We start from the raw sequence: 27,204 nt of genomic DNA, 5'->3' as shown, positions 1-27,204 counted from the left end.
CTCGAGAGCATTGAAAAAGTATGAGGAACTTGAATAAAAACAGGAAGCCATAAATTCACCTTGACAAGCTCTCTCTCTCTCTCTCTCTCTCTCTCTCTCTCTCTCTCTCTCTCTCTCTCCCTTCCGATAGCCTCCGCGCATGCGCTGGATGGTGAAATCCTTAATTCATCCGAAAATTTGCAAAACGATAAACAGAAGCCCAAATAGCCTTTGTCTCTGCGTCTTTTATATTCCCGCGGCCTCTTTGAACGCGGGCGTCGGCTCCCTCGAAAATCCTCGGCGTCGAGAAAAAAAAGGGTAAACAGCGTAAAACATGCATAAGAAAGCGAGAGGTTGGGACAAAGCGAGCTGACGAGGAATCCCAGTCGAGAGTAGAGAGAGACAAAGTGCCTGGGTGCAAAAAGCCGGTTGCTCTCTCTCGCGGAGGTATAAAACTCGCGGGCAGTAGCAGCAGCAGCTCACCGGAGGGCGAAATTTCGTCCGGTGACGCTGAAAGTGCAGCAGCAGCCGCAGCCAGCCAGTAAATTCGATCGTCGGCCTCTCTCGCTCTCTCTGTTTTTCCTTCCTAGCTCCCTCTTTCTTTCTGGAAGAGCAGGAGGAGGAGGTTATTCGTTCGCCCTTAGTAGTAGTAGCGGCGCTACTCCTGTCGTCGATTCGAGCAAAGTCTCTCTCGGAGCTTTTTTTGGGATGTGCGCTAAATGCAGGAAATGTGGGGTAGCGGCTGTACATGTGCTCGCTTGCGCTCGAGGCTCTAGATGTGTTTCGCTGACCTCGACGCAGTCGCGCTAAGAAACGTTATTACGTGTTCTTCGCTGGCTCGTCGTCGATGCGCCAGTTGGAAGTTTCGACGACGTCGCTCGAATTGCATCGAGTGTGTCTTATTTTCGTTCGATGGAAACTTTTTCCCCGACGCGAATCATCAAATTTTCATACGACGAGTAAAAACGGAAAATCACTCCGGCGATCATCGCGATACCTTACTACATCGACGCTTGTAAACAGGCGAGTTCTCTCGCCGCAACGTCTCTGCCCTTAAAAAAGCCGTTTAGGCGTAAAAAAGAAAGTTTAACACACGCAGATTGAAGGCATTCTCAACACACGCACACAAACGAGTGCACGCACCCATATATCCAGCGCTCCCGATAAATCTGAGTTTCACGCGCTGGCCGCAAACGCGATTCCGGGTTATTGTCCTTTTTTCTCCGCTTCCTACTCTTTTTCGCGCGGGAGGGAGGATTAACTGACCCTTTGGCGCTTGTCTGCCACCGTTTTGACGAGAGATTCTTTGTACCTTAAGGCGTCGCTGTGAATTCGTCGAAGCTTTCCATCCGTATCGATTACTAAGAGCCGAAACCCATATACACACGAGGGTGGTATTTATCTTGGTTATCGCGAAATTTGTCTCCTAGATCTTTATATAGCCCGTGGGGGAAAGCTGTCAATTACATCAGCTCTATCCCAGCGCACGGTGGCAACTATCGGCGTCAACTTTCAATGTGAATTATCCGTCGTCATAAATCCTCGGCGCTCGAGATAAATCTCTATTCGCGAGATCCGATCAAAGGTCACACACATTTCTACACCATTATTTTTCGTTCATTGTTCATCTTTCGCGTACACCATATTTCACATTTTGCTTTGTAAGCCGTAACCTTCGGCTGCGCCGCGCCATATAGTCAAATTCGTACATCCCTTACTTTCACTTTAATACACAGCAGACACACAGAGTACGGAGTGACTTTTAAATTGCTCCTATCCATCATCTTTATACTCTGGATAGTTGCCAGGATGATTGATCGGCTTTTGCGCAAAAGGAGAGCACCGCGCGAACAACAAAGTCCGTGTAATTCATTAACTCTCTTCTTTTAATTTCGCTTCATCGCGGAAGCTTTTAAAAATCTTCGCTCTTCCCGACCTGGAAAATCCAATCCCTTACCCTGGCCCAATAACGCGAGAGAGAGAGAGAGAGAGAGAGAGAGAGAGAGAGAGAGAGAGAGAGCGTTAAGTAATATTTCAAAAAAGTCCAAAACAAGAGCGCCGCGCTGCCAAAGTGGATGGAGATGATGCAGAAGTAGTTAGGGAAGGGAGGTGCGGAGAGAGCTAGAGAGAAAAAAGGAAGATGAAGAACAATCGCAATCATGGCTGCAAGCGGATTGCCGAGCTTTTAGCCGGAAAATATACAAGCCAGGGGGATTCTGCTTGTTCGCGCGCGGTTAAGCTGGCATCCGAGCCGGTATACATTCCCCGAGAGCTGATCTAAGAAATCGTTATTTATTTATTCCTCGCGTCGTTTCGCGCGCAGCCGATTTGCCTCGTTCGGAAATCCCCCCCTCCTCTCCGCGTTTTATATGGAAAAATATCGCCGTGTTTTTCCGTCGCTCGAAAAACGCTCCGGTTCTTCAAAAATAAAACCCGCCGGTATTTTCCGCGACGGCAGCTAAAATTTCGTTCGCCGGCAGCTAGCCATCGCACGTTTGGCCGGAATAAAAATTTAAAACAAAAAGAGAGAGAGAGAGAGGCTACGATCCAGTTTTTGTCGCTATACTGAGAGCGGAGCGAGAGAGAGAGAGAGAGAGAGAGAGAGAGAGAGAGAGCAAAGTGCCGAGGTGAGCTGCTACTGCAGAGAGAGAGAGAGAGAGAGAGAGAGAGAGAGAGAGAGAGAGAGAGAGAGAGAGAGAGAGAACGGGGACACGGAGAGAGGGTGATAGTAGCGAAATGCAACGGGCAGGTCTGAGGGAACGTTAGCCGGGGCGAACTAGCGAAACGACATTCGCTCGGCTACTATAACGACTGATCTCGCTCTCCGGCTCTCTCTATAGAGCTTTCTCTCTCTCTAGCTAGGCTATTCCCAGTGGCAGCGAAAACTCGTAAAACGGCACTTGGAAATTCGCTGCGCCAAGTTAAACTTGATCGAGATGAAGAAGTCGCACGTGTGTGTCCGTGCATACGCGCACTTTTCACCCCCGTACATATGCAGTTCTCTCGTATGCTGGAGTTTTCAAAATATATTACACGATCGCTCTGTGTGTTGCGAACTTTGGATAATCCGCTTGAGAGCTCTGTCTCCCGCCCCCCATGATTACGAGCGCGAATAATGCATAATAACGATTGCATCCGCGACGTCGCTGAAAGAGCCGATATGTAAAAGCTTCCGTCGCGTCTGCACGATAATGACGCGTCTCCTTATCGAGAGGCATCTATTTTCCCTCGTCGATCGCAGCAGCGCCCGAGCAAAAAAGAAAGACGTACTCGCCGAGATGAGAGAGAGAGAGAGTGAGAGAGAGAGAGAGAGAGAGAGAGAGAGAGAGAAGGAGAGACAAAAAATGGAGGCGAAGAGAACGAGAGCTTCTCCTATACGCGTATAATATACAGATATAATACAAGTGTGAAACGAGGGCGCGATAACTGCTTGAATATTCTTGCGCGCCTCGGACTGGTTTTACGGGCCCCGGCTAGCGCATAAAAATGGGGTCTAAGCGCCCGACCGAGAACTCGTTTTCAGCTAAAACAATACCGGTCGAATTTTTCTCCTCTTCTCTCCTCTCTCGTTTCCCTCTATCTCTCCGCCATTTTCTCTCTCACCTACTTTCACCGCGCCGCGGCGAGTGTGTCGCCCGACGCCTGCACGGCAATTTAGAAGTGCGGCCGTGTGACGCTGCGGCTGGCACATGGACGAAGAAAGATAGAGAGAGACTCGAGAGCCCAATGGCATGTGTGTATACGCGTGGAAAATGCAAACAGCCAGCGCTGGTTCGGCTCCGACCTTCTCTTCTTTTTTACTCCGCGCGAGGAGAATGAAATCGTCGTCGGGTGTTGGAAAAATCGCGTAAACAGTAGTTACGTAATGCAGCATGAGTTATCGCGGCCGTGAGAGGGGAAAGAGTGCTTTTAAGCGTCCTTAAAACACTCGTGCTCTCGCTCTCTTTAATTTCGATTTATTTTCATTTTCCTCGCACGAGGATCGAAGCTAGGGGTATAAGACAAAGATACAGTCGCCAGCGCGAGGAGTTAGTCGTCTGGGTTCTCTTTCTCTCTCTCCTAAGACTTGGCTTAGTGCCTCGAGTCGCGGCGGCAAAATCTGACCCCCTTTTCCCCGGAGGGATAAATCTTGAATTTTGGCATACCGCGCGCGTAGCCGTCGCCACCGTCGCCGTTGTGGAAAAGCAGAGGAGCCGAGGCCGGAAAACCACTGCCGCCGATGACGAAGGACTCGGCGGGGGTATAGTGCTTCACTTCGCGCACAGCCTTTTCTTCTCTCTCCGGTTCTTCTTCTCCTCTATAGAGAGCGAGGGAGGCGAGCTTTTTGCCAGACGCGAAGTATAAGGTCAATATCGAGCGATGTGCAGCACTTCCCTATTATGTAATTCCGAGAGAGGCGAAGATTTCTTCGCCGGGGCTGTACGTGAGCGCGGAGTCAATGCGTGGATCGCCGAGCTTTTTAGTGGGAGGAGCTCGATATTTTTCTGCCAAGTTTCTTGTTTCGGGGACACGACGGAACATATTGCAGGAGCACGGTTTTTTTTCTCTCTTATACGAATATTGAATCTCATCGAGTGCTGCTGCTGCACGAAGTAGTAAAAAAGAGTCGTTCCGCTCTCTCTTGCTCGCGGCTAAGTCCCTGAATTCGCCATTGCTAATTCAGGAGCATCATCATCGGATTTCAAATTGCCATCTTCGAAGTTCCGGGAAACTCATTTGCGTAGAAATAACGTTGAGAGTTACATACGTTACATGCTCTCCCGGAACGATTCCGGGAGCCGCGCGTTAACCATATAGTTCCGCAGAGCACGAATCAACCGAACTTCAACAACTACGGGGAGAACTGACAATTTCCCGAATCTAAGGACGAAAAATAAAGCCGAAACAAAGACGAGGGCAGATAAGGAAATGTAAAAGAAAAAATAAGAGACACAAAAGAGCGAGGAAGGACGTGCGCGCGGCCGAAGACGTCGCGTTTACAGGCTCGAGGCAACGGTCGAGAAAGCACCGGCCATCAACCCCGAGAGGAAGAGAGAGAGGGGCATAAGAAGGGTCTTACTAGTCATAGCCACGGCGCAACATCTTCTCTCAGACGTCGACACTGCAACGAGCGCCGGTGCAACATGTTTCTTGCCACTACTGGCGACGTCCCTCTTTACTGTCCCCTGGACCGATACCACCGAGGCCGTTGGGCGCCAAACGAGTATAAACCTGAGCCTGATATGAGCTCGTTGCTGCTCCGACGAGAGAGAACCCTGTCTCGGGATGATGGCTCTGTTTGGGAAATTTCGCTTAATTGGTTGCTTATTGTAGCCTCGGCCCCGATATGGTCTCTCGGAAAATATGATGCCATGGGGGAGAGTCGTTCTCGGGCGAACTTTAAAGTTGCGCCGTTTCAGGTAAGCGCGAGCCCTTCGGGATTAATACTTCTCTCTCTCTCCCGAGCGCTCGCGCGTTCGAGTGGGTAATTTCATCGGAGTTTCGAGAGGGGATGTGTTTGGATTTATAATTCAGCGTTTTGTGTTATTCCCTCTCTCTCTCTCTCTCTCTCTCTCTCTCTCTCTCTCTCTCTCTCTCTCTCTCTCTCGCAATGTTCACTATAAACTCCGATCAGTAAACGTAATTATATATCGAGCATCGCAGTGAATCATTGATGGAGGCATTACGCGTGTCTTTATCGTTATTCTTATCCGGGACTTTTTATGGCCAGTAAAATGTTGAAATCCATTGTTATAATAGCACAGCTGCACTCGAACGACCTCATTATAATACACAGGCGCGTATCAGCTTAGTTCGGCTCGATAAATATAACTTTATAAAAGTAGGCTGCCGAGTCGTAAGTGAATATTACGAGCGGCGTTTTAGGCTACGCACTAACACATGGCTGAATCGAATTGTTAATCTCGATTTTAACGCTCGCCTGCTTTAAGACTAAAAATTTCTCTCTTTTCTGTTCCAGGTGAGTATCAATGACCAAATTTTCGCTCGTAACCGTAAGTCGCCATTTACGTACCCAAATCCCTTTCGAACGAACGAGCTGCCATTACAGGAAAAAACGAAGCTGCGGCAAGTTGTCGCGCCGAGTTCGCCTTCCGCGGTAATGAGCCCAAGAGAGATCTATGCACACAGCATAATGTATATCTGCTCTGACCGATTTTCGAATTTTCCTCTCTCGAGCAATTCGAAAACATTCCAGCGACTCTCCTCTCTCGATGGAGGTAATAAATACACAAATAAACTTTCCTCGTTAACCTATCGGCTGCTACGTCCCTCCCTGCCTATAGATCCCGATAACTATATACCGGCTGGAGGGAGCTATCTCGCGGCTGGAACCCCGCGCGTTTATAATGCTAACAGCGGAGAGGGGGGCGAGTCGTCGTCTCCGAGCTCACTTTGCCGTTCTCGGGACTCCCCTAGGGGGACCTCGCGAGGAATGGCTTTTCTGCATGCCCGGGCCAACTCTCTCTCGCGCTATCGTCCGCCAAGTGCGCTATATCTTTATTCGTTCTTCATTAGTTTCTGTTTTAAGGCTGTACTGGCCGATAGCGGCGTTTCTTTTTCGCTTTAAAATCTGGACCACTCCAGAAGACCTCGAAACCCACGTCGCGAAAAGCCATCACCGCGATGCATCTATACACCTATCGTGAAAGCCAGCAGCACGACAGTCGAAACTGCCTCGCGCGCCCTTCTCGCGGAAGATAATCTCGGCGCACGGGGGAATAAACGTTCCGTTTATGTCCAAACTCGCGGCGGCTCTCCCTTATCTCGTTCTCGATCGTCTTTGTCGCCTTAAATATTGGCTCTATGTATACTTCGACTAGTGTATTTTTCCAGCGCGGCATTATTGCCTTTCACGAATGCAAAGTGGCTCGCGATTAATTAGCGACTCGGTTATCATCAGCCGAGCAGAGGATCCCTTAATAAAGCAATACTCAAGAATATCCAATCTACTCCCGCGGGGATTATTGCTCCCTGATTCTCCTCGTTCTCCGTTATTTCTCTCGTTCTATTTAATTCGCCCCGCTATGTACGCATACCCCTTTCATTATGCAAATATTGCACTCCATTGTTGCGTCGTCTCTCATTCCCTCGGAATTTTCGGAAAATACGCAGTGGAGCTCTGCGAACGAACGCATCAAAATTAAATCTTCGCACCCCCTCCCCTATACATAGCTCCCCTGTGTGATATTCTCGCGGCGGAGGATTAAAACGCCGTCGTCGATGCTCTGTTTACGGCTCGGAGAGAGGGATATAGATAGAGGAGGATACGATTGTTGTGGGAGATATGAAAGGGGGTGGCGTGAATTCGAAATGGTCCGCTTCGCGCTGAGAATTGTCCTTTTCGAGGGGGGCTGCGCGGAGATAGCGCCACCGCAGCGCCGCTGCTCCTCTTTGTCATCAATCACTCCGCCTGTCTTTTACCATTCGAAGATAAAGAACCGCGGGTTGCGATAGGCCGTGATGTATTTATTTTTAGGCTTTTGAGAGCGTGAATTTTTCCGAGTGTATACGCGAGTAAGCTCTTTTTGTTTAAAATGCAGGATTTGCAAATTGATGGTCGCGTCGTTTTTTTCACCGGATTTTCCGCTGATTTAATCATACTTTTTTTCGATATAGAAAACAGCTTCGCCATACCTATGTACATCACAGCGCGTAGTGTACATTAGGGAGAGAGAAAAAGAAAAGGCCGCAGGTTGAGGCGACGGAATACCGATGAAAAGCTTCGCCGCGCGCACGCGGCGATGAAATAAAAGCGGAAAGACGAGTCTAAGTGAAGCTCTCAGTCGCGTGAAATTACATTTCTTTTATTTTTTTTTGCTAACCTGCCGCTGCGGGGAAATAATAAAAACGCCTGTCGTCGCGCTCGCCCCAGACCTGATCAATATGCTAATATTTTGATGCCTCTTTCTCTCGGCGGCGGCCCGGGCAATCAAGTTACGGGTTTACCAAAGTATACAGGGAAAGAGAGAGAGAGAGAGAGAGAGAGAGAGAGAGAGAGAGAGAGAGAGAGAGAGAGAGACGAAGTGGCGAAGGGAAATTTATCGCATTTCAACGAGAGCGACTTTCCTTTCGGGGCCAGAAAGAAATAAAGTGCCCCGCGAGAAAGACTCTCTCCGCGGGCCGACTGCGGAATTCATCGGAAAGTTCCGTCGGCGACGACGAGTGTCTAGCGTGTACTCCCGCACTTTCGACGTAAATCATATAGAATTCATACGTAGCGTCTGTTTAGCGTCGCGACGGGGGATCAGCGAATAAGTAGCTTTTATATAAATATACTTGGATTCGGAGGGCTATACGGTTTGCAGAGCCGATGTTTTACGCGCGTTGATAAAATTTCGCCGCTAGCCGCGCAATTTTTCTTCATTTGTCAGCTTAGGAAACCTCGAAAAGCTTTTTGGCGGATTAAACAAGAACAATTACCCGCGGCTGCTGCTTCAGTGCTCTCTCTCCATACACGTATACGTACATGTGCAGCGGCGGCGGCGGGGCCAAAGCAACGCTATTGCAAATTCTGCGTAGCCATAAACCTTCATCGTTGTTAGTTCGTTAATTCGTTGCCCGCTGTACAGCGACGGCGGCAGCCCTGTGGCTTGCGTGTTCGAATTTAATAAAAAGTCAGTAGTACAGCGTGTGTAATTTCGATCTGGAATATTTCTTGCCGAATTTCAAAAATTTTTTAAACTCGTCACGCTGAGAGCTTTTTTCGAAAAAGGGAAAATAAAAGAAAACACACCGGATTTTCCCCTCATTGTCAGGCAGACCTTTCCGCCGGATTACGCGAGCTGGTCGCGGATATAAACTTTCATCGACTCTTCCATTATCATTGAATTTCCCGCGAAGAAATACACGCTGCAGCAGCTCCCTGTGGTATTGCGAACACTCGTATCGCCCGGGCCATTGAAAGGGTTAAAAGGTTTCCCATCGCCGTTGTTCTCGAGCTTTTTCTATCTTTCTCGTCCCTCTCTTGCCTCTGTGTGCACGTATACGTATATGTGCGTGGGTGTGGATGGGTGAGTGTGGCTATGGCCGCTATTATGCGTCGTAAATGCAGATGGGACGAGCCGCGCGGTGAGAATAGAAAAAAGGAGAAATTTATAAAAGAGGCAGAGGCGAGAGAGAGGAGACGCGGGAATCGAAGAGTGGAAAGCGAGTTATGTGTATTGTTTTCTGCTACGAGAGTTCGACGCTACTGCCACTGCTGCTGTTGAGGGGGAAAAAGTGTCGTTGTTTATTTCAGAATGTTAGGGTTTTTGCTGGTATCCGACGTTATTTTTATTTTTCAGACACGCTCTGCTCAGCGCGTAGTTGTAAATTTTTCGTGTTGCTTACTGCTGTGGTTTTTACAAGCTATGTGTATTTGTTGTTCGATTTTTCATGCTTTGGCCGCTTCAATTCGCAACAAACATTCGTCGCCTTCCTCGTGCATCTCGCGGAATTTTAAATAAAGACAATGATCGAATGAGAGGGTGAGAGAGAGAGAGAGAGAGAGAAAGCCGGAATAAGCCGCTCACAGAGAGGACAGCACTAACAATGAATTCCAAGAGACAATTCGGTTATTAGATTGGCTCCGGGTATATCCCCGAATGTAGTAATAATGTAACCCGCTACTCTCCCCCCAGATAATCTCGATAGAGATCTACTTATTGGGGAGTTAGCCTCGCTCCGCTATCCCTTTCTCTCTGCGAATTCGGTTTGCGCTCGCGGCGGCGGCGGAACTGGAGAAGAGGGACGGACGATGATGGAAAAGAAAAGGAAAACACGCGCGCTGGAGGGGGAGATTGTGGAAGACAGAGAGAAGAAACGGCTTTCCCGAAAATGCATGCTCGAGATTTAATTGAATTATGCAGGCTAATCATGTAAGCTCCTTGCTGCGCGCGCGCGGGGTTACAACTTTGATGCTGTTATAACGACGTTGTAAGCGGCTCAGCCGTTTTAACTTTTCGCCCGCGTTTTGCATTGCAAACTTCCGAAAATAATCCGGGAAAGAAGACAGCCGTCGCTGGACTCGAAAGAGTGTGCTCGAAGGAGGGAGAGAGAAAAGGGTCTCTCTCGGTAAGTGAGTGAGTGGTGAGTGAGTGCATTTCGCAGTGGGAGCCATCTTTTACGCTCGCGCCCTGCTGTTTCCCGGGAAGCCAGAAGATAGCTAGATGGGTAATGCGATGTGCCAGCAGCATCTCTTATACTCCTCCGTCTCTCTTTTTATCGCTTTTCCTCTCGCTCTAATGTCTCGCTCTCTCCCTCCGTCTTCTACTGATTTGCCCGCCTCTCTCGGCTTCTCTTTATCAGTTTAACTGCGGCGGAGCCTAAGTAGTGCGCGGCTGGTCTCTCTCTCTCCACCTTACGAGGAAACTTTCCGAAAATTCGCGCCCGCGCGAGAGACGAGCAAAAAGTCCGAGTGTACACTACTCGCGGACGCAGAATCTTTATTTGTGGACCAGTATCGATCCCTCGCGAGCGACGTTTACAAAACGCTCTGCAGCCTGTGTATGGCTGTTTCGAAAAAGCGCTTCAACTTTTAAAGCCGACGACCCGTCAACGTCACGTCCGCGGTTTTACAAAGCGCACGTATAGCCCACCCCCGGCTTAAACTCCCCTAAGACCCTTGCGTAATCAGCTTCATTCAGTCGAGCAGATTTTCCCTTTGTGTGTGCGTCTGCGTCTGTGTGTGCGGGAGAGAGAGAGAGAGAGGGAGAGAAAGAGCCGGTAACGAGCGTCAAGAAAAATGTTTGTCGTTTGTCTCTCATCGGCTCTGCCGCGCGCGCCCCTTTTTATCTCAAGCCGAGAGAGAGAGAGAGAGAGAGAGAGAAGTTGAGAGCGAGATTTCCTTACCCACTTTCGCGAGAAACACGTTCGTGATTTGTCAAAATTTTTTCCCCCTAAAGCTTCGCGCGATGCATTTCGGATTCTGGCCGGAAAAGTGAAGATTGGATTTTTATCGCTGCTCGAGGGATGAGACTAGCTCGCGAGTTTCGTCGTGTATACTCTTGAAAAGTTGTTGACGAATGCGCTTCTCGACACATAATACCGTGGAACTGTAATCGATATCAAAATTCTATTTCGATCCTCGTCTACTCTATTCTTGTACCTTCGTCGTTACTCATACGCGAAACAATAACACACAGCCGCGCAAAAAAAGTCAATTAACATCGAGATACCGATCGTCCTCCGCTTGGAAAAATCTGTACAATCAACGAATCGTGTCATGAGCGGGAAGGATAATGAACAATACGTTCGAAAAAAATCCATCTCCGCCGCTGCTGTACTCCTTAGCGCTCTGGCATCGATCCGGCCGTTCGCGCGCGCGACCTTGAATCACGCACACACACGAGGAAAAGCCAAGGTCGAGGCTACCTGTGCGATTTGCGAGTGTGTCGGGCTCAAAAATGATTAGTCAACGTCACCCTCGCCAGCTAGAGAGAGAAGGTCTTCTCAGCGCGGCGTGATTTTTGTGTCCGGCTTTCACTGTAATTTATACTTCCAGAGAACCGGAGGAGCTTTTGTGTGTCCCGCGCCCTGTACGTATGCAAAGTTTGCGCGCTTTCATTGTTGGAAATAGCGCGCGGGGAGGAAAGGAATAAATTCTTGGCAGATTATAACTAATCAGCGTTAGCGGAGCGGATAACATTTATCAATTCCGAGAGATATTACACCCGATGCGGTTTTTTGAGTGCACGTGAAAGCTCTATGTTTATTTCCGTGTGTCGCGCTATTTTACCGGCTTATGCATTCCGTTGTCCTGTGCCGCACGGCTTATATTCGAGGAATTGCGTCGCGCTTTCTGAAAATCCACTCTCGAGTCAACGGCGAAGAAAAAATCAATGCCGGTGCATCGAACGAATTTTCCACAGCTCCATTTTGAATATTTAATCAAAACATTCGTCAGGGGGCGGTCGCTGCGTCGGCGGCCGAAAAACTGACGCCGGCCGGCAATTAGTCACCATTTGTTTGCAGTCGGCGCACGCGCATGCTAATAAAAGCCCGCCGACATAAATTTCTCAGCGCTCGCGCGAGAGAAAATTCATCCTTCATCCACAGGCAAAAATAAAAGCAGAGCAGCCGGTGCGCTAATGCAGATTACGCGATAGTTCGTTGGCTCACGATATTTCCGGTAATGGCATTATACCGTCCGAAAGCTTTTCATTGTTTTCCGAAATTTTCGAGTGTGTCCCCGATACCTCGGCGGCGGAAAAAACTTGCAATTCTTCTTTCTAGCTCCGCACACACAGAGACGCACACGTGAGGGCGAGGGCACGACGGGCGATAAAAATACGGTAGATTTATCGCCCAGTAAAAAGTGCCGAGCGCTCTCTGAAAGAGAGAAAAGGGTGAGCCTAAAACAAGGGCGGAGACACGCGCAATAAGGTATGGAGCGAGAAAGTCAGTCGCCCTCCCCAGGGGGTGGCTCGAGCAGAAAGATAGATAAAAGATATAAAAAGAATATTAAAAAGAGCCGGGAGAGAGAGCGAGAGGTTGGGTTAAGTGAACGAGATCACGAAACAAGCGGAGGAATGATAAGAACACACGGCGGCGCGGGGACGCTTATAACGAGCTAGAGAGAGAGAGACGAAAGTTGATAAATGATGTTTGATGACAGGAGGGCTAAGCGACGGCAATTTTAGGCCCATGAAAATGAATAAGGAATAGAGTGTCGTGCAGACTGCTTGTGTGTGTGTGTGCGTTGCTGTGATGAGGAAACGTCGTGCCCGGATAATTAATACGGAGAGAGATATGTTTGCGAGGGAGAAAATTTTTAATTATACTAATTTGTTCAGATTACCAGAGAGAGGGGAAGGGGGAGCTTCTAATTAATTAGATACACTCGCTATATGTGTGTTATCTACTGGAACGAGCTTCTTTATGGTAATTAAATTGTCTCGTTATATTCGAGGCCTTTTTTCCTCTCTCTTACACGGAATATTACTACGCGTGACGATCGTTTACTCCGTATAAATCTCCGCTGGTGCGTGTAACGCAAAATCGCAACACTATACGCGATGACTCGAAAGTCGATCAATCAGCGAGGAGGAAGAAGAAGAAGAAGAAGAAGAAGAAGAAAAAAGCCCGACAATCTCCATCATCTCCTCCGTAAATTCCCGTAAGGTCCTTTAAAGTACAGAAGAGCAGCAGCAGTAGCAGCAGCACCGTCGTCCTTCCAGATAATTCCAAAGATCTTCCGTATACTTCCCTCTTTCTTGTATTCAAAAAACTTTCGCGCTGGCTCGCTCGCTCGCTCGCGCAAAGTTTAAACGACGCAACTTTCCTCGCGACTTTCCCGTTGTAACTCAAATCGCCCTTCTATATCCGAACGCGGGAAAAAAACCGCTGCCAATTCTTCGGCACGTAGCTTCCTTCACATGATGTATTGCTTTAATATCAAAATTATTTTACTTCATATATATTTCTATAAAGTTTTTGTACTTTTTCGTTTGATAGATAAAATTATTTCTAATAAATTGCATAAACATAATCAATTATAATTCTCTCTCTCTTTCTTTCGTATAGATATAATTGTTAAACTGATCTCCAAGAGTCATCATCCTCTCTTTTTTAGCTGACACTATTTAATATCTTATATATTTGTAAACAGGGTGTTAGTTTTATTAGTTGATATATTATCTCTGCCATTATGCTTCATTTTCTTACACGCTTTAATAAAATATATTTTACGTAATCTTTGTAATAATTAAATTTTCATGATATCGTTTCCTCACCACCAAACGGTAGATATCTCGGCGCGTTTTTTTTTTTTTTTGGAAGGAAATGTAAGTTTTCCTTTCTCAACATTTTTCTATTAACTAAACTGAAATTATTTTCAATTTTCTTTTACATTTCCTTAAAACAATGTTTTATATCTCATTATTTAATGAGATTTACATATAAAAGTATTAAAATGAATGATATAAAACTTTGTTTAAAATGGTATCCCCAATAATATTTTCTAAATTAATTAACCAATAGTGTGGAAAAGTGATACTTTCCACCCGATTTACATCAATTTAATAGCATATTTTTAGTGTAATAGAACAAGAAAATCTAATATAATGGACAATATTATGCAAAAAGGCCTAATCCCCTTTTTTTTGTTTATTTAGAATCTTTTCTCAATTGTTAATGGTTATATATTATTTAATGAATTATATTTCTTCTAATAAAATAAGATAAGCATCTTTTACTTAGGCCAATTTTGTTTTATTAGATTTAAGTCATCGACCCTTATCCATTTATTATTTTTCCGTAACATGTTCGTATAATGTCCTGAATTGATATTATTACCATGGTGGAATATTGCATTTGTAATTTTAAGTGCGAGATTCACGTCTTTGCGACGAAGAGCATTAAATTGCAATAGTTGCCGCGAAGAATATGAGATTTCACATTTTTGCCACGAAAACTAACGGATTTCACGTTTTTGCCACGAAGACTAACAAATTTCAGATTCTGATAAAATCTATGAACATCAAAGTGCATACAATAAAATCTGAAAAGGGTTCAAATGAATAATAAAATAGTGATCGAAAAATCGACATGAAAAAACATACATGCGTAACTGAAAATCTTGTTTTTAACGAATTGGTAAAACAGAAAAATAGAAAAAAACGAGCCTAGGTATAGATGAAAATCCATTCAATAAAAGCTGAGATCGAAGCGATGCAGTTTTCAGTTATATAGAGTATACAGGGTGAAAAACAATTTTGAAGCTTAATATCTTTGAAACTACCTGGTTTCATAAACAACTCAAACATAGGGATCAAGGTGCTATATAATGCTAACTAAATCCAAAATTTGAACTTGATTATTGCCTTTTTACTCCAGTTATCGCGTCTCATAGAAAAAAGACTTTTTTCAGTTTTTGATGTTTTTCTCCGGATCTGCTCCATAAAATGACTTAAAATTAAAGTAATATATAGTTATAATTACCTTCAATAATCATATAATTTTTTAGATTCGACATTTACTTTTCGAGTTATAACGGTTTCAAAAAATTGCACTTTATGGTTATAATAAATGAACGACGAACGATAATATGAATTCTCCGCGGTAAAAAGATAGGTATTTTTATTCTCTTTCATGTGCATATTAAGCAATTTACTTTTATAAACTTTTTCAATAACTTTATTGGAAAGTCTGGATTCTCAAAACTAAAAAATCGCTATAAAAAAAACGCGCCTACAAAATGTAAAACGGACTGTTTTCCCATCATGTTATAGTAAAAACGAAGAAAATGAGAGTTGGTGAATTAAAATCCACTGAGTAGAAGCTGAGATACAGATGTCTACGAACTAACACATACACACACACATCCGTACGGATATTTTCTAAAAACACTATTTTTCGACTAGAAATGTATCAAAACACACTTCCTACATGTTTTTACACAAACTCAAAAATTTACTATTACAAGGCTTCCTTAGGAAGGAAGCAAAAGAGGAGACAGCGCTCGGAGCCGTATCTGCTCGCCTCGACTCCGATCATTAATGAAATATACAACGCGCTTATTAGCGAAGCGTCGCGCGAGGATTAAGGCCAGAGGTCGAGTGCAAAGGACTTATCTTGGAGAGATCGGTTTAATCGGGTTTCCGCTGCGCGTGTTCCATTGGAATTCGATTGCTCTGCGCGCGCAGGTGGGTATCTGAGAGTGGAATAAACGAGGGAGCTTGTTTCCGGAGGTATTTTTTAATAATAGTTCCGCGAGGATTCGGAGGTTGTTTTGAATGAAAGCGCCGACGTGTAAGGCTCTTTATTCATACAGTTACATCCCCGATACGCGTTTCAGCGGAAAAAATTCTACAGGTGTGTATCCGCTCGTCGGCGAGAAAAAGCTTATTTCTAGTAAAAGAAGAGAAGAAAAAACCAATCCGTCGACGCAATCACACACAGCACCGGCAGCGCATAATCCATAAACACTCGAATACCTTCATCTCGATCGCGGCGCAATCGCACGCGCGGCTCTCGTCGTCACTCGGCGCACAGCAAACATTTGCGCGAGGCGCCGACGACACAATGCCCGATGACCTCCCATATATGTGTGAATGTGTGTGTATACGTGCACACACTCGTCGCGCATTGTGCGTCGCCGGCGGGTATTCGATACGCGGGGCTATTGTGTCCGGCCGCCGCGCGTGTATGTGCCGCGAGGCGGAAAAAGGCCGAGCCTCTGACTTACGGACGAGGCGAGAAGCGGTTTTCGATGTGCCGGCGATCGGGGCTTGATCTTCTTCTCTTTTTTTTTCGTTGTTGTTGTTGTTGTTTTGTGAGAGATGAAAAAAGAGGCTGTCGCTGGAGGATTTAGGTTGTGCGATTGCAGTGAATTTCGAGGAAAAAGGTTTGGTAATTATAACGCGAAGTTTTTTGCGTGATTAGTCAAAACGACGCTGTACGTTGCGGGTTATCTTATCGGGGAGGGAAAAACGTATGTATGGGTTTAATTTCTACAAAGATTTTCTGGCCGGCTTGATAACAGTCAGAACGTGCGCTCGGACAAAGCTACGCGTATTGCATTTGTATTCAAATGCAGGCGGAGTAAGTAAACGAAGCTGATAAGCCGGCGAGGTTTTTCCTGGTCCTTGTCGAAAAATGAAATGTTTAAAATAACTGTAATATTAACATGTACACAGGCCAACTTCAGATCGGCCATTAACCTTGACTTGAATCTCGGCTCGACACACACATCATAACACACAATGTATAATACACACAGTATACAGCAATCCAGTAGCTCACGCAGTATCGCGAGCGCGCCCACGTTTATCTCCGGGGCGCGGGCAATCAGTGCGGAGCAGCAGCGCCGTGACACTTCCGGCCCAGACTTCCGCTTCTGCGGCCGGGCCCATGACGTTTGTTTCTCTCTGCGGCGAGTCTGTGTGTGTGTGTGTGTGTGTGTGTGTGTGAGTGAGTCGAGGCGCGCAAAGCGATTAGTTCAACGCGCGATGAGTCGCCGATCGGTTCGCGTTCACTGAGCTGCTCCGCTGCTGCTGCTGCTACTGTTTCGAGGTCTGTGCGGGAGTGTATAGTGATTTGTGCTGAGTGGAAAAGTATTTGGGTGTTGTGTTTAATACGACAGATGCCGGTATTGTAAAATTTCGTGTACCTCGATTTTCACGCGAATTACTGCAAGCAAATTATATAATATATTTAACGAGTACAGTGACGGAACGAAAATCCATAAATATTAAAATGAACACCTCGGCAGCAATCTCGTGATAAACCTCGACAGCGCCGCAATCGGTAACTTATCGCCAACTCGGTGCGCCGGGCGAGCGAAAAAGAGCTCAGTAGAGAAAGAAAAAAGAAAACGAAGCAACGTCGTCGTACGAGGTTATGGAGAAGATGACCGCGTTGCCCGGCAAGAATAAATTGAAAATGGGCAGCGCGGGCCGGTACTACGGCGCCTATCTCATCTACGACGTGGCCAACTCCTGCTTGGCCGCGTTGCACGCCAAAATGCCGGCTGCGACGGGAACGGCGCAGCCCGTCACGCGAGCCGTAGCTCTGCCGGCGCGTCCGCTGTCGCCTGTCCACGTGCAAAATCCCCGTGAGTTTTTAAATTTTTTTTAGGAAAATTTTAATGAAATTATGTAATAGCAACTCGTAAATACAATTAAAATATTCAAAGGATTATTGTAATAATCCGAGCGGATGAAAAAGAGCTCTATTTACGGCAGTATTTTTCCAAAGTATTGAAAATAAGCCTACTTGAATTGCATTTCTTTTTATTATATATAAGAAGATTTTAAAAAGAAATCCCATTTTGAAGTTTATGGGTCAATAAAAGCGAGTCTTTTATTATCAGTCGACTCCTTATATATTTCACAACAGACACTTTTATAATCTCGAGCTATCCGATACGAAGAAGAACGCGACGCCGGAAATACAATAACAATATTATTAAAATAGTAAATCATCGCAAGTTTAGATATATTTTAATTTCCTCCACAACAAACAGCGCTCAAACCTCCAGATCGCAGCCTCGAGATAGGAAAACAATTCCAAGCCGCTTTATCGGGGCGACTAAAACAAACTCTCGAGACCGATAACCCTTAGCCTAAAAATTTTCGAATCGCAGAGCTCCTTCTAAAACGCGAACTCGCCCCTCAAGAAATCTCACGAACTTTTTTCCACATGCAACTGCACCGATCTCTCGCCCCCAGATAAGCAAATAGCCGAGCGGAATAAAGGGTATATCAAGGAGAGGCGCGAGCTCGGGCCGCAATAAGTAGAAAAAAAAGATGAAGCAGCAGCGGCGAAAGAAAAGTAGGATAAAAAGAAGAAGCGTAGCTCGAAAGCTCGCTCAAGAAACAGAGAGAAGGAGAGAAGCGACGGGATAGCGTGTCTGTTTTGATTTATAAGAATTCGCCACGAAGCCCCGAGTCTAGATCGCGACCGGCCGCGTGAATAATAGTCAGATATACACCTCCTCACCCCCTCCCGCTCCTTTTTTCCTCTTCTTCGATCTTCTCTCTCACTCTTCGCCACGCCCCTCTTCGCGGCTGGCTGACCGCGTTGCCGGCGAGCGTGAGTCATCGATTCCCAGGTGGGAATCGATCCTTCTCGCGGGCCAAAGGATGCAGCGGAGAGGCTTTACGGACGTTTCAATTGACCTTGAGCGATGTTCTCTTTAGAGCCCGTTGGGTGATTGATAAGAGAGCGAGCTGCTGTTGCCCCCGGGAAATTTAAATTTTATCGCGCGATTTTGCCGCCCGTGCCGCTGCTGGTTTTTCGACTTTTCGCGATTGTTTCTGCACGATGGCCGCTGTAACACGTGGAGATTTTTTTTCTTCATAGCTTTCAAGGTTAATGATAATAGCAGCTGTGTATTCGAGTCACGGCGCTACGCAAATTTCCTTTTTATCTCGCGGCAGGATATTTATCGATTCCGAGTCTGGTTATATACAGCCCAGGACACGACTCACGCCCGAGGGAGAGAGATAACGCTGCACCTACTTAATGCCTACACTCGCGCGACTAATGCACTCGTCGAGGAGGAGGGTATAAGGAGTAGGGCATAACGCTCATTTAGCTCGCTGATTAATAAGTTTGAGTTTTCGACTACTCGGCCATACTGGCGACTTCAGGCCTGGCTTTTCGCCAACTGGATTTTTCGGAATTGAAACTTCGAACACACTGCCGCGAGCTGAGAATTTTTCGGAATATTGGATCGCGTTCATGCGCGCGAGGATTAATCCGATTTTTATGCACAGAGACGGTGGAAGAAAAAGGCCACACGAGAGACGCGTAGAGGTATCACTTTTATCTTTAATTAAAAGTTGCGAGCGCCTTATCGCTCTTTTACTACCAGAACAATACCTTGTTAATTTCTTCGGCTTGATTATTAGTCCGTACACCGGCCGCTGTAGCGAGAAATCGATTGGATTATCGAATTATAGCCGACCACGCTGCTGCTCGCCTTCTTCGAGGCACGTACCGGAAAAAGAAAATACTCCGCCGAGTCGAAAGAGGATTTTCCAGCGGTGGCAGAGAAAGAATGAAAAAATTCAAGATTAACAACGTAATCGCTCGAACTCATTTATCAATTAAAAACGTCCAAAGTCCAGCGAACCGTTATTTTTTCACCTTTCTCGCTTCGCCAAAAATAAAATCATCGCGCCACACGTACGTCACGCTTCCTTTCTATTAGACCCCGCTGCCGGAAAGCGTCCTTTTATTATTCGCGCTGCTATCAAAACGCAGAGTTATTCAACAATTCGATGCGTATACACGCACACGTGCGTGCATATACATTTCCATCCGGCTCTTCCTCATTTTTCGTTTGTTAATGGAATAGAATGGAGCGCTCGCGCAGCGGCCGAAGAAGAAAATAACGCGTCTCGACACACACACACACGTGCGGCATCACATGTATCCGCGTTTATGCACCCGCGCGCTTTTATTCGATTGCACGTGCGCTTTCAATTTGTTTGCGCGTGCACTTTATATGACTTTTACGAGGGTTCGCGCGTACGTGTGAATCAAAGACTCGCGTTTCTCTTTTTTTAATTTCGCTTTCATGTGTCGCGTATAACGGACTGTTGTAGATTCGGCGTCGATGAAACATTTAGCTTTGATGAAAACGCGTTCTCGAGAGTGTAATTCTGATGGAGGGGGTGGGAATTGATTAATTAGGCTCGAAGTTTGACGGTCGAGACCTTTTGCGGCAAACCACGCTGGTTGGGTGTATACTGGTTAATTATGGCAAACTTTTGTTTGCCAAACTCTCGCGGAAGCCGAAAAATGATCTTTATTTTACGAGATTTTTCCATCAAAACCGATATCCATAAAGAGAAGATACTCTAAAAATTTCCTTCGTAAGAGACTTACGTGTACATTAATATCCCCCTTTCTCCCTCTTTTTCCTCTCCTTCGGCTTACTCGCGCTTGATAGTTTCAAATGCGCGGGCCCTCGTAAAATCCGAAAATTGCCTTTGAACACTTTCTAAAGAAGATAATTAACCCAATTTTCCAAAGTAATACAGCAACTTTTTCGCGGATAATACGCGCGAAGTTCTTTTCTTAAACGACGAGGAGAAAAAAAAATTCCTCCTTCTTCTCCCCGGCATCGTCGTGACCTCGGCTTTTTCTCGGCTTCCCTTTATCCGCTGCTCCCGAAACGCTAGCGGCGAGATATCCTAACTCTTCGTTCCATCGGAGAAAGCTCGATACGCAGCCCTAAACTCGTCGCGTTTAGCTTTTCTCGCCGCGCACAACCGCTTAATTACCAGGCCCGCGAGGTCTTAATTATTAATCTGGCGCGCATTACGTTATTCTCGGGCGCGCCTCGTTAAGAGCCCGCGCGCGCAAAACGGGAAATGAGATTTCGCCCTGTTAACTGCGAAAGGAACGGGCTGTGCGCCGTTTTCCTTCTCGTTGCTTCTCTTTTGCAACCTTTTTTCGCGCGTGTTGCGACGATTTGCTCTTTTTTCGCCGGCCCTGGACATCGCGCTGATGGTCTAATAATGCGGGGATGCGGCCTTTAGGGAGAGGAAATGTTCGGTCGAATTTTTCCCGAGGAATAGGATATTAACCGGTTTTGCATAGACGATAAAATTGAGGAATTAGAGTACACAGTGCTGCCGGGCTTTGACTGAATAAAAATTTTGGTAAAATATTCTCGGTTATACTCGGATTCGGAGAATATGACCGTAACATTGACGTTTCAATTATTGAGGAAAATTTCGAAACGCTGGGAAATCGAATCTTTGAAGTTTGAAAAACCCATTTATTCGTTGCCCGGCTTCTGTCTCTCTCTCTCTCTCTCTCTCTCTCTCTCTCTCTCTCTCTCTCTCTCTCTCTCTCTCTCTCTCTCTCTCTCTCTCTCTCTCTCTCACTCGCGCAATCCAGTTATTACCATTTAATATTTAATCACATTATACATCGACGAATATGGGCATTATCAAGTTACTGCTCGGCTGCATTTTATCGACTCGGCCACCGTTGGCAAATCAAACATTCATTTCTCGTTTAATATAAATCCGAATTCGCAAAATATATAAGATCAATTCCAATTGAATTTGTTCACCGCAACGCGATGCGTATACGGAAATATCGACAGTAAACACCGAAAACAAAATTCAATTTCCCCCCATCGACGCGAGCGTGTAATGTAAAACTTAAAAAAAAAATACCAGCATCTATCGAGAACGCATAACTTCTCGCGCTCGACCGCGTGGCTTTTATCAAAAATAGCTTTACACGTTTTTATTACCGCATTCCGTTTTTACTGCGCGCTCGCGCTCCATTTTTATTACCGCATGCGCTCGTCTCCCCCCTTGCGCTCCTTAATATTTTCATTTATCCGCGTCTTCCGCCGCGCGAGACGTTTCGTTTAAAGAGCTGCGGGCGAAAAGAAACGAGAACAGGACGGAAAGCGAAGGAGGTAGAGAGAGAGAGAGAGAGAGAGAGAGAGAGAATGCAGGAACGGCCTCGGCCTTAATGAAACTTAAGACAACGTTAGTTCATGAGAAATGTGGCGTCAGGCAGGCTCTGCTGTTGCTGCTGCTTAGCTTTCGTTTTCTTTCTCTCTTTGCATCACGCGAGGCCTAAAGTTTACCATTCGTTACCGAAGGAGGAAGTCTCTTTCTTCCCGCAGATATCGTGAGGCTCTCTTTTTCTCTCTTTGCTTTGCAGCTCCGTCGTTTCTTCTTTTTTTTCCATCCTACTTTCGTTGCCCGAGCCTTCCACCTCCTTCGGTAGGCTCTGAATCTTAGTTTCTAAACGGCTGACGTGCGCCGCTCGGATCAACTTGGTTAGTTTGTTGGCCAGCGAGGAATTTTGAAATTTACTTACTTACACTTTTATGGATCCCCATGCCGAGAGCTGAGAAATGTGTGTTGCATGTTTATAACGGCCGCGCGCGCTGTTTAAGAAATTAAATTAAGGGTCTCTTTACGGGCAGAAATTACTGTGCTACTTTCTTCGCCTCTCTCTTGTACTTTCAGATCAAAATCTCCTTTCATCCTTGAACATTACTGTTCCCACTAAATCCCCCGTACAACCGTAAAGTGTATTATGCATACTAATGCGAGCAGCTGTGTGCACGGCGTTGTTTTATAAGCTACGGGCTGGGAAAAAGCGCCTCGCGGTTCACGATAACAGAACAACACACCGGACGTGTTTGATAAAACACTCTCCGCGCGCTTATTACGCGCACGCCTCATCCCATTATATCTCTCCGCGAGGAAAAACGTTTGCCTTCGATACGTTAGAAATATTCGCATAAACAGGCCACTCTAAAAACCTTCCCAGAAAATCGCTGCCATAGTGTGCACACCGCTACTATACTATGACGACGTAGCGAGGGAGCAAAGTAGGTACGAGCAAACATAAGCCGCGCACGCGTTCCTGCTATATTTGTGTTTCATTCAGACCGTCGCGCGCCGGGGAAGATCCTCGGAAATTGTTTCGCCGCTGTCACGCTTTCGCCCCCCGCTCTCTCTCTCTCTCTCTCTCTCTCTCTCTCTCTCTCTCTCTCTCTCTCTCTCTCTCTCTCTCTCAGCTGTGTGCGGCGCAAGATGGATTTCCGCGAAATCCCGCGTAGAATCTTTTCTTATTTGACGATCAATCGAGTTTGCGTAAAAGCGCCCGAGACTTGAAATCCGTATTGTTAGCTCGCGGGAGTTTGCGATTGCTTTTGCCGAGGATTTTCGCGAGCGGTTATTTCGGCGTAGCCCCGAAAGTTCGAGGTCTGCAGCTGCTGCGAGCGAGGGAATCGCGGAAAACGGATTATTTTTGGGGGGATGTTTGCCCGCGCGCTGAAATTCGAATGATTGCCGGACTGGCACTTATGAGAATAACGAGGTTTTACCCCGCGCAAGAGTTTGCGCCGAAAGGTGAGTTTAGTGGGTTTTTTTTTTTGGGAACGCGTTTTAGATAAGTTTGTTTTGGATATTCGGATTCACAGGTCCCAGGAATCACGGATATTAAACAAAATTAGCCCCCGACAAATCGCCCGATCTGATAAAAATTTCAGAAAAGCCTACGAGCTGCAACGAGCCGAGGCCTGCTTTACCTCGAGTAGAGGCATTCAATAATACTGAGAGTATTCTCATCCGGGCTGCTGCCGATGTATTATTCAACAGCCGGGCATTTCTATCTCAACTTACGAATCGATTCACATTTGGCCGGAGTAACCGAATTCGCCTCGTCGGAAAACATTTCACCGATGAAATTTGTCCCCGCGATAGCAGCTACATAACTATACAGCCACATACACGTATTTATGTGGGATATACGGTGGGAGAGAGCTTGCAGCAGCAGCAGAAGTGAGAGAGCACTCGCGCGTCTGGAATCTCATTGGAATGAAATTTTTTCGGGGTCGCGAGCGGCCTTGTAAAATAATATTTCACTCACGTAGCGACCATCATTCTACGGGAGAGAGCTTGCAAGCTCGCCGAGAGCGCCTCTCTATCCTGGCGCGAGCTTTCTCGGAGCTGAGTGATATTTCGCCGTTTAATCCGACCGATCCTCCTCCTCCTCTCGCCGTTCCGAGGATCGAGTGTATGTGCATTGGAAGAGAGAGTCAGCTTGTATGTGAGCGAGCTTAATTTTTGTTTATTCCGAGAGCTTCTCCTCTCGCGGCTCGCTCTGTTTGCTCGGGTAATAGGTGCCGGAGATGCCGCTTTTCTTTTTTCGCTCCCTCGCGAGAGTGCAGCTTATCCCTCACGTTTCTCCATTGAAAGTATAAAATATTCTCATGAATATCAGCGAAGATTGCTTATTTTTAGCCTTGTAGCTTTGTAGCTTCAATTCTAGCTCTCCACCATTGTGTTTCTCTTCCCTGTAGTTTTCCGCCTCGTTATCCCATCGAACATTTTCCGAGTCGAACTACTCTCTAATTTTCCCTGCAACGTCCGGCTGCACCAGAGCCATTGTCGCCTTCTTTTCTCTCCTCTCTAGTCTCGCTTAACTTCGAGACCAAAAGGTGGATCATTTTTTTTATCCCCCGGGACACACACAAACGCCTCCTCTTATCGCGACATGTGCGCCGATCGTTGCCATCTTTTATACCTTTCCGATGTCCTTTTTATTTGTGAGGCCTGCTTATTGGATTTGTTGAAAGCTCCGCACGAGTAATTCGTCAGTTTGAAGCTCAAGCGCGGTAAAGCAACTGGAAGCGAAATTTTTTCACGAGATTGAATCGAGCTCCTTTGCTCTTCGTTCTTCGCTGCTATTAATTTCTCAATCAGCCATCCCCTATAACGTCGCGCGACGACGACGCGATTTTTCCCATCTAGCCCTTACTCCAACAGCCTCTCTTTATCTCCTTCGCTTTCTCCTTTGGACTTATCGATCTCGTTACGAGTCCGCGATTCGTCTATTGCTCGACTCGCTCTCTCTCTCTCTCTCTCTCTCTCTCTCTCTCTCTCTCTCTCTCTCTCTGTCTCTCTCTCTCTCTCTCTCTGCTCGATTGACTTTCAACTTAAAGACGTATCCGTCGTTCTCTTCGGCATTTACTCCTCGACGAAAATGACGTCGAGATAAAGGAGTCGCGCGCGCAATTCCAAAAGGTGCACGGAGCTACTTCCCGCTGTTTTTCTCCGGTGAATTCGGAGAGGAAAACAGAGTTATCTTGATGCATTTAATCGTTGGTTTATACGGTTACTGCTTTCTTGAGATTCGTATGTAACTAATGTTCAATTTTCTTTCTGTTTCAGGTGAGTATCTTTGGCATTTCTGATCGAGATCAACGAGCTGTATCGTAAGTTAAAAACGTGACCCAGTCTAAGCAAAACTATGCAAAATAACTTTCAAGGGCGCCTTTCTCTAATTTTCTGGAGCGTACACGTTGAACGGAAACTCGCGTAAATAGCCGCACTGTAGTAGCTTGTGTAAGGTTAAACATACCGGATAATAATTAACGTTACAGAAGGCCCGGAAAATTCGATTAAGCTAATTCAACCGTAAAACTCGCTGCGAAAGCTCGGCTTAACCCGGCGTTTTGAAAATTTCCTTGAATTTAAAATCAAGATTTCCGTGCGAAGTTACGTGACCCGAACTCTCCAAGACGCAATAATTAATCAATTTTCCTCGTAAAAGCTTTTCATCGTTGAACCAACATTCGCAAAAACAGCAACGACCCAGGCCGCTTTAAACAGAAAACGAAAAATTACACAATTCGTTTAGAGATGCCACGGCGCGCAAAAACAAAGAAGACAGCGAGCCGCACCGGCAAAAGACACAATGTGCTCCAAGCTGTGTCTGGCCCTTGTAACCGCGAACAAACAAAATCCCGCGCCGAGCGCGCGCGCTTGCTCCTCTCTCGCGTAGTAAAAAGAAGGAGCAGAGTAGGCAGCGCGCAAAAAGGCCAAGAAAAACTTGCGAAGCGCCGAGGCGAAAACTCCATATACACAGAGCAAAAAGGGCTACACTGCTGCATTCGTATCGTGCGGTGGGCGGTGAGAATGATTAGAGACGGGTCAGCGCTTGCGACGAGCGCCCACAAGGTGTCACACGTGTGTGTAGGCAAGCTGCGCGTCTCTATACATGTGTAGGAGCTTTATTAGTAGAACTTGCCTATTTATAAACTAATCGTGATTTATAAAGCGGCCGGTGCGAAACAATGGCGCGCGGGCCATGCATCACCGCACGCTCGGAAAACTTGTTAAAGCCGAGCTTGCGAGAAATTAAAGAGCTTTTCGCGCGAAATTAACGGGAGGAGGTTCCCTTTCTCTCCTTCTTCTTCGAAGCTTTCTTCGCGCAAGGTCGCGCATACGATTTTCGCGAGAGAGAGAGAGAGAGAGAGAGAGTGAGGAGATTGAATAAGTTAATTTTGAACGCTGGAGGGGGGTGGGGAGGTGGTAGGAAATTTATGGCTGTAGGTATAAAGTTTTTCATCTCTTTTTCGGCGAGGGTTGAATGTGTGTTTAAGAGGTTCGGTGGCTTTGGTTATTAATGGCCGATTTTCCATAAATAACGGGAAAGTTTCGGGCGGACTTTGAGCAGTAGCGAAAAGTGTGTCGCGGAGTGAGAGAGAGAGAGAGAGAGAGAGAGCTTGCGACGTAGTTGCGGCTTTGTGAGCTCGCGCGCTGCACAGCCGCCGGCAGCCGCGCCTGCGGATTGTTGGTCGGGTGAAGGATCGTTGTTGGAGTTGCCCGAGCAAGAAGCGTAATTAAAAGATTCGAGGAAACGATTTTGCTGCAAGATCGTGCAGTGGGTTTTAAGGATCGGCTCTATACCTTTATGCGGCTTCCTGTGGCTCTCGGCGTTTTAGCAAAATTAATAATTGGCTTTCTCTATGAATTTTTGTCTTTGTAAAATTTTTTCAGAAATTAGAGTTTCAAGCGTTTCAACTTGGATGTGAGGGGATTTTTTTCAAAATACACTGATTGAAAGCCCTCGCAGTGGAGAGCACTCGCGCGCTTTCTCGAAATTTAAAGCTCGCGTAATGCGCAAAATGACAAGCCATTTTAAAACTCCTCTCGAAGCGTACTTCTAACTTTCTAGCACCGCGCTTCATTTTTTCTCAAACCAGAGCAGCGCGAGCAAAAAAATTTTATTATTTTAAGCATACGCTCGGCGAACCTCTTTGAAGTCCTTCGAAATCTCGACGTCGTTACTCTACCTCCCTCTCTACTCTCTTACTCTTCTTCGCAACTACAATAAAACGTGCCGTTAAAAGAAGTAATCCCATTAAAAATGCAGCGTTACACGGAACAACAGCTCTTAAAAAAAACCACCGAAAATTCAATCAGCTCCAGATCTAAATTTGTTTAAACTCTCTCTCTCTCTCTC

At 46.2% G+C, this 27,204-nt stretch overlaps 1 protein-coding gene across 8 annotated transcripts in view; it reads left to right on the top strand.

Moving 5' to 3' along the window:
* Nucleotides 1–27,204, top strand: part of LOC100119433 (nucleolysin TIAR) — a 404,341-nt gene that overhangs the window by 228,211 nt on the left and 148,926 nt on the right. For 3 of the 8 annotated variants that reach the window (XM_032599808.1, XM_008216421.4, XM_032599807.1), the window contains exon 1: nt 16,195–17,512. The exons of the other annotated variants lie outside the window; for them this stretch is intronic. In XM_032599808.1, coding sequence (XP_032455699.1) covers nt 17,299–17,512 — 214 coding nt within the window. In that variant the 5' untranslated portion in view covers nt 16,195–17,298. Of the gene's footprint in view, nt 1–16,194; nt 17,513–27,204 lie in introns of those variants that run through there. 8 annotated transcript variants of the gene reach the window in all.

The sequence above is a fragment of the Nasonia vitripennis genome, chromosome 4, assembly GCF_009193385.2.
Source record: "Nasonia vitripennis strain AsymCx chromosome 4, Nvit_psr_1.1, whole genome shotgun sequence".
Classification (NCBI taxonomy): Eukaryota; Metazoa; Arthropoda; class Insecta; order Hymenoptera; family Pteromalidae; genus Nasonia; species Nasonia vitripennis.
Note: the sequence above shows the minus strand (reverse complement) of the source record. Positions and strands in the feature narration are given on the sequence as shown.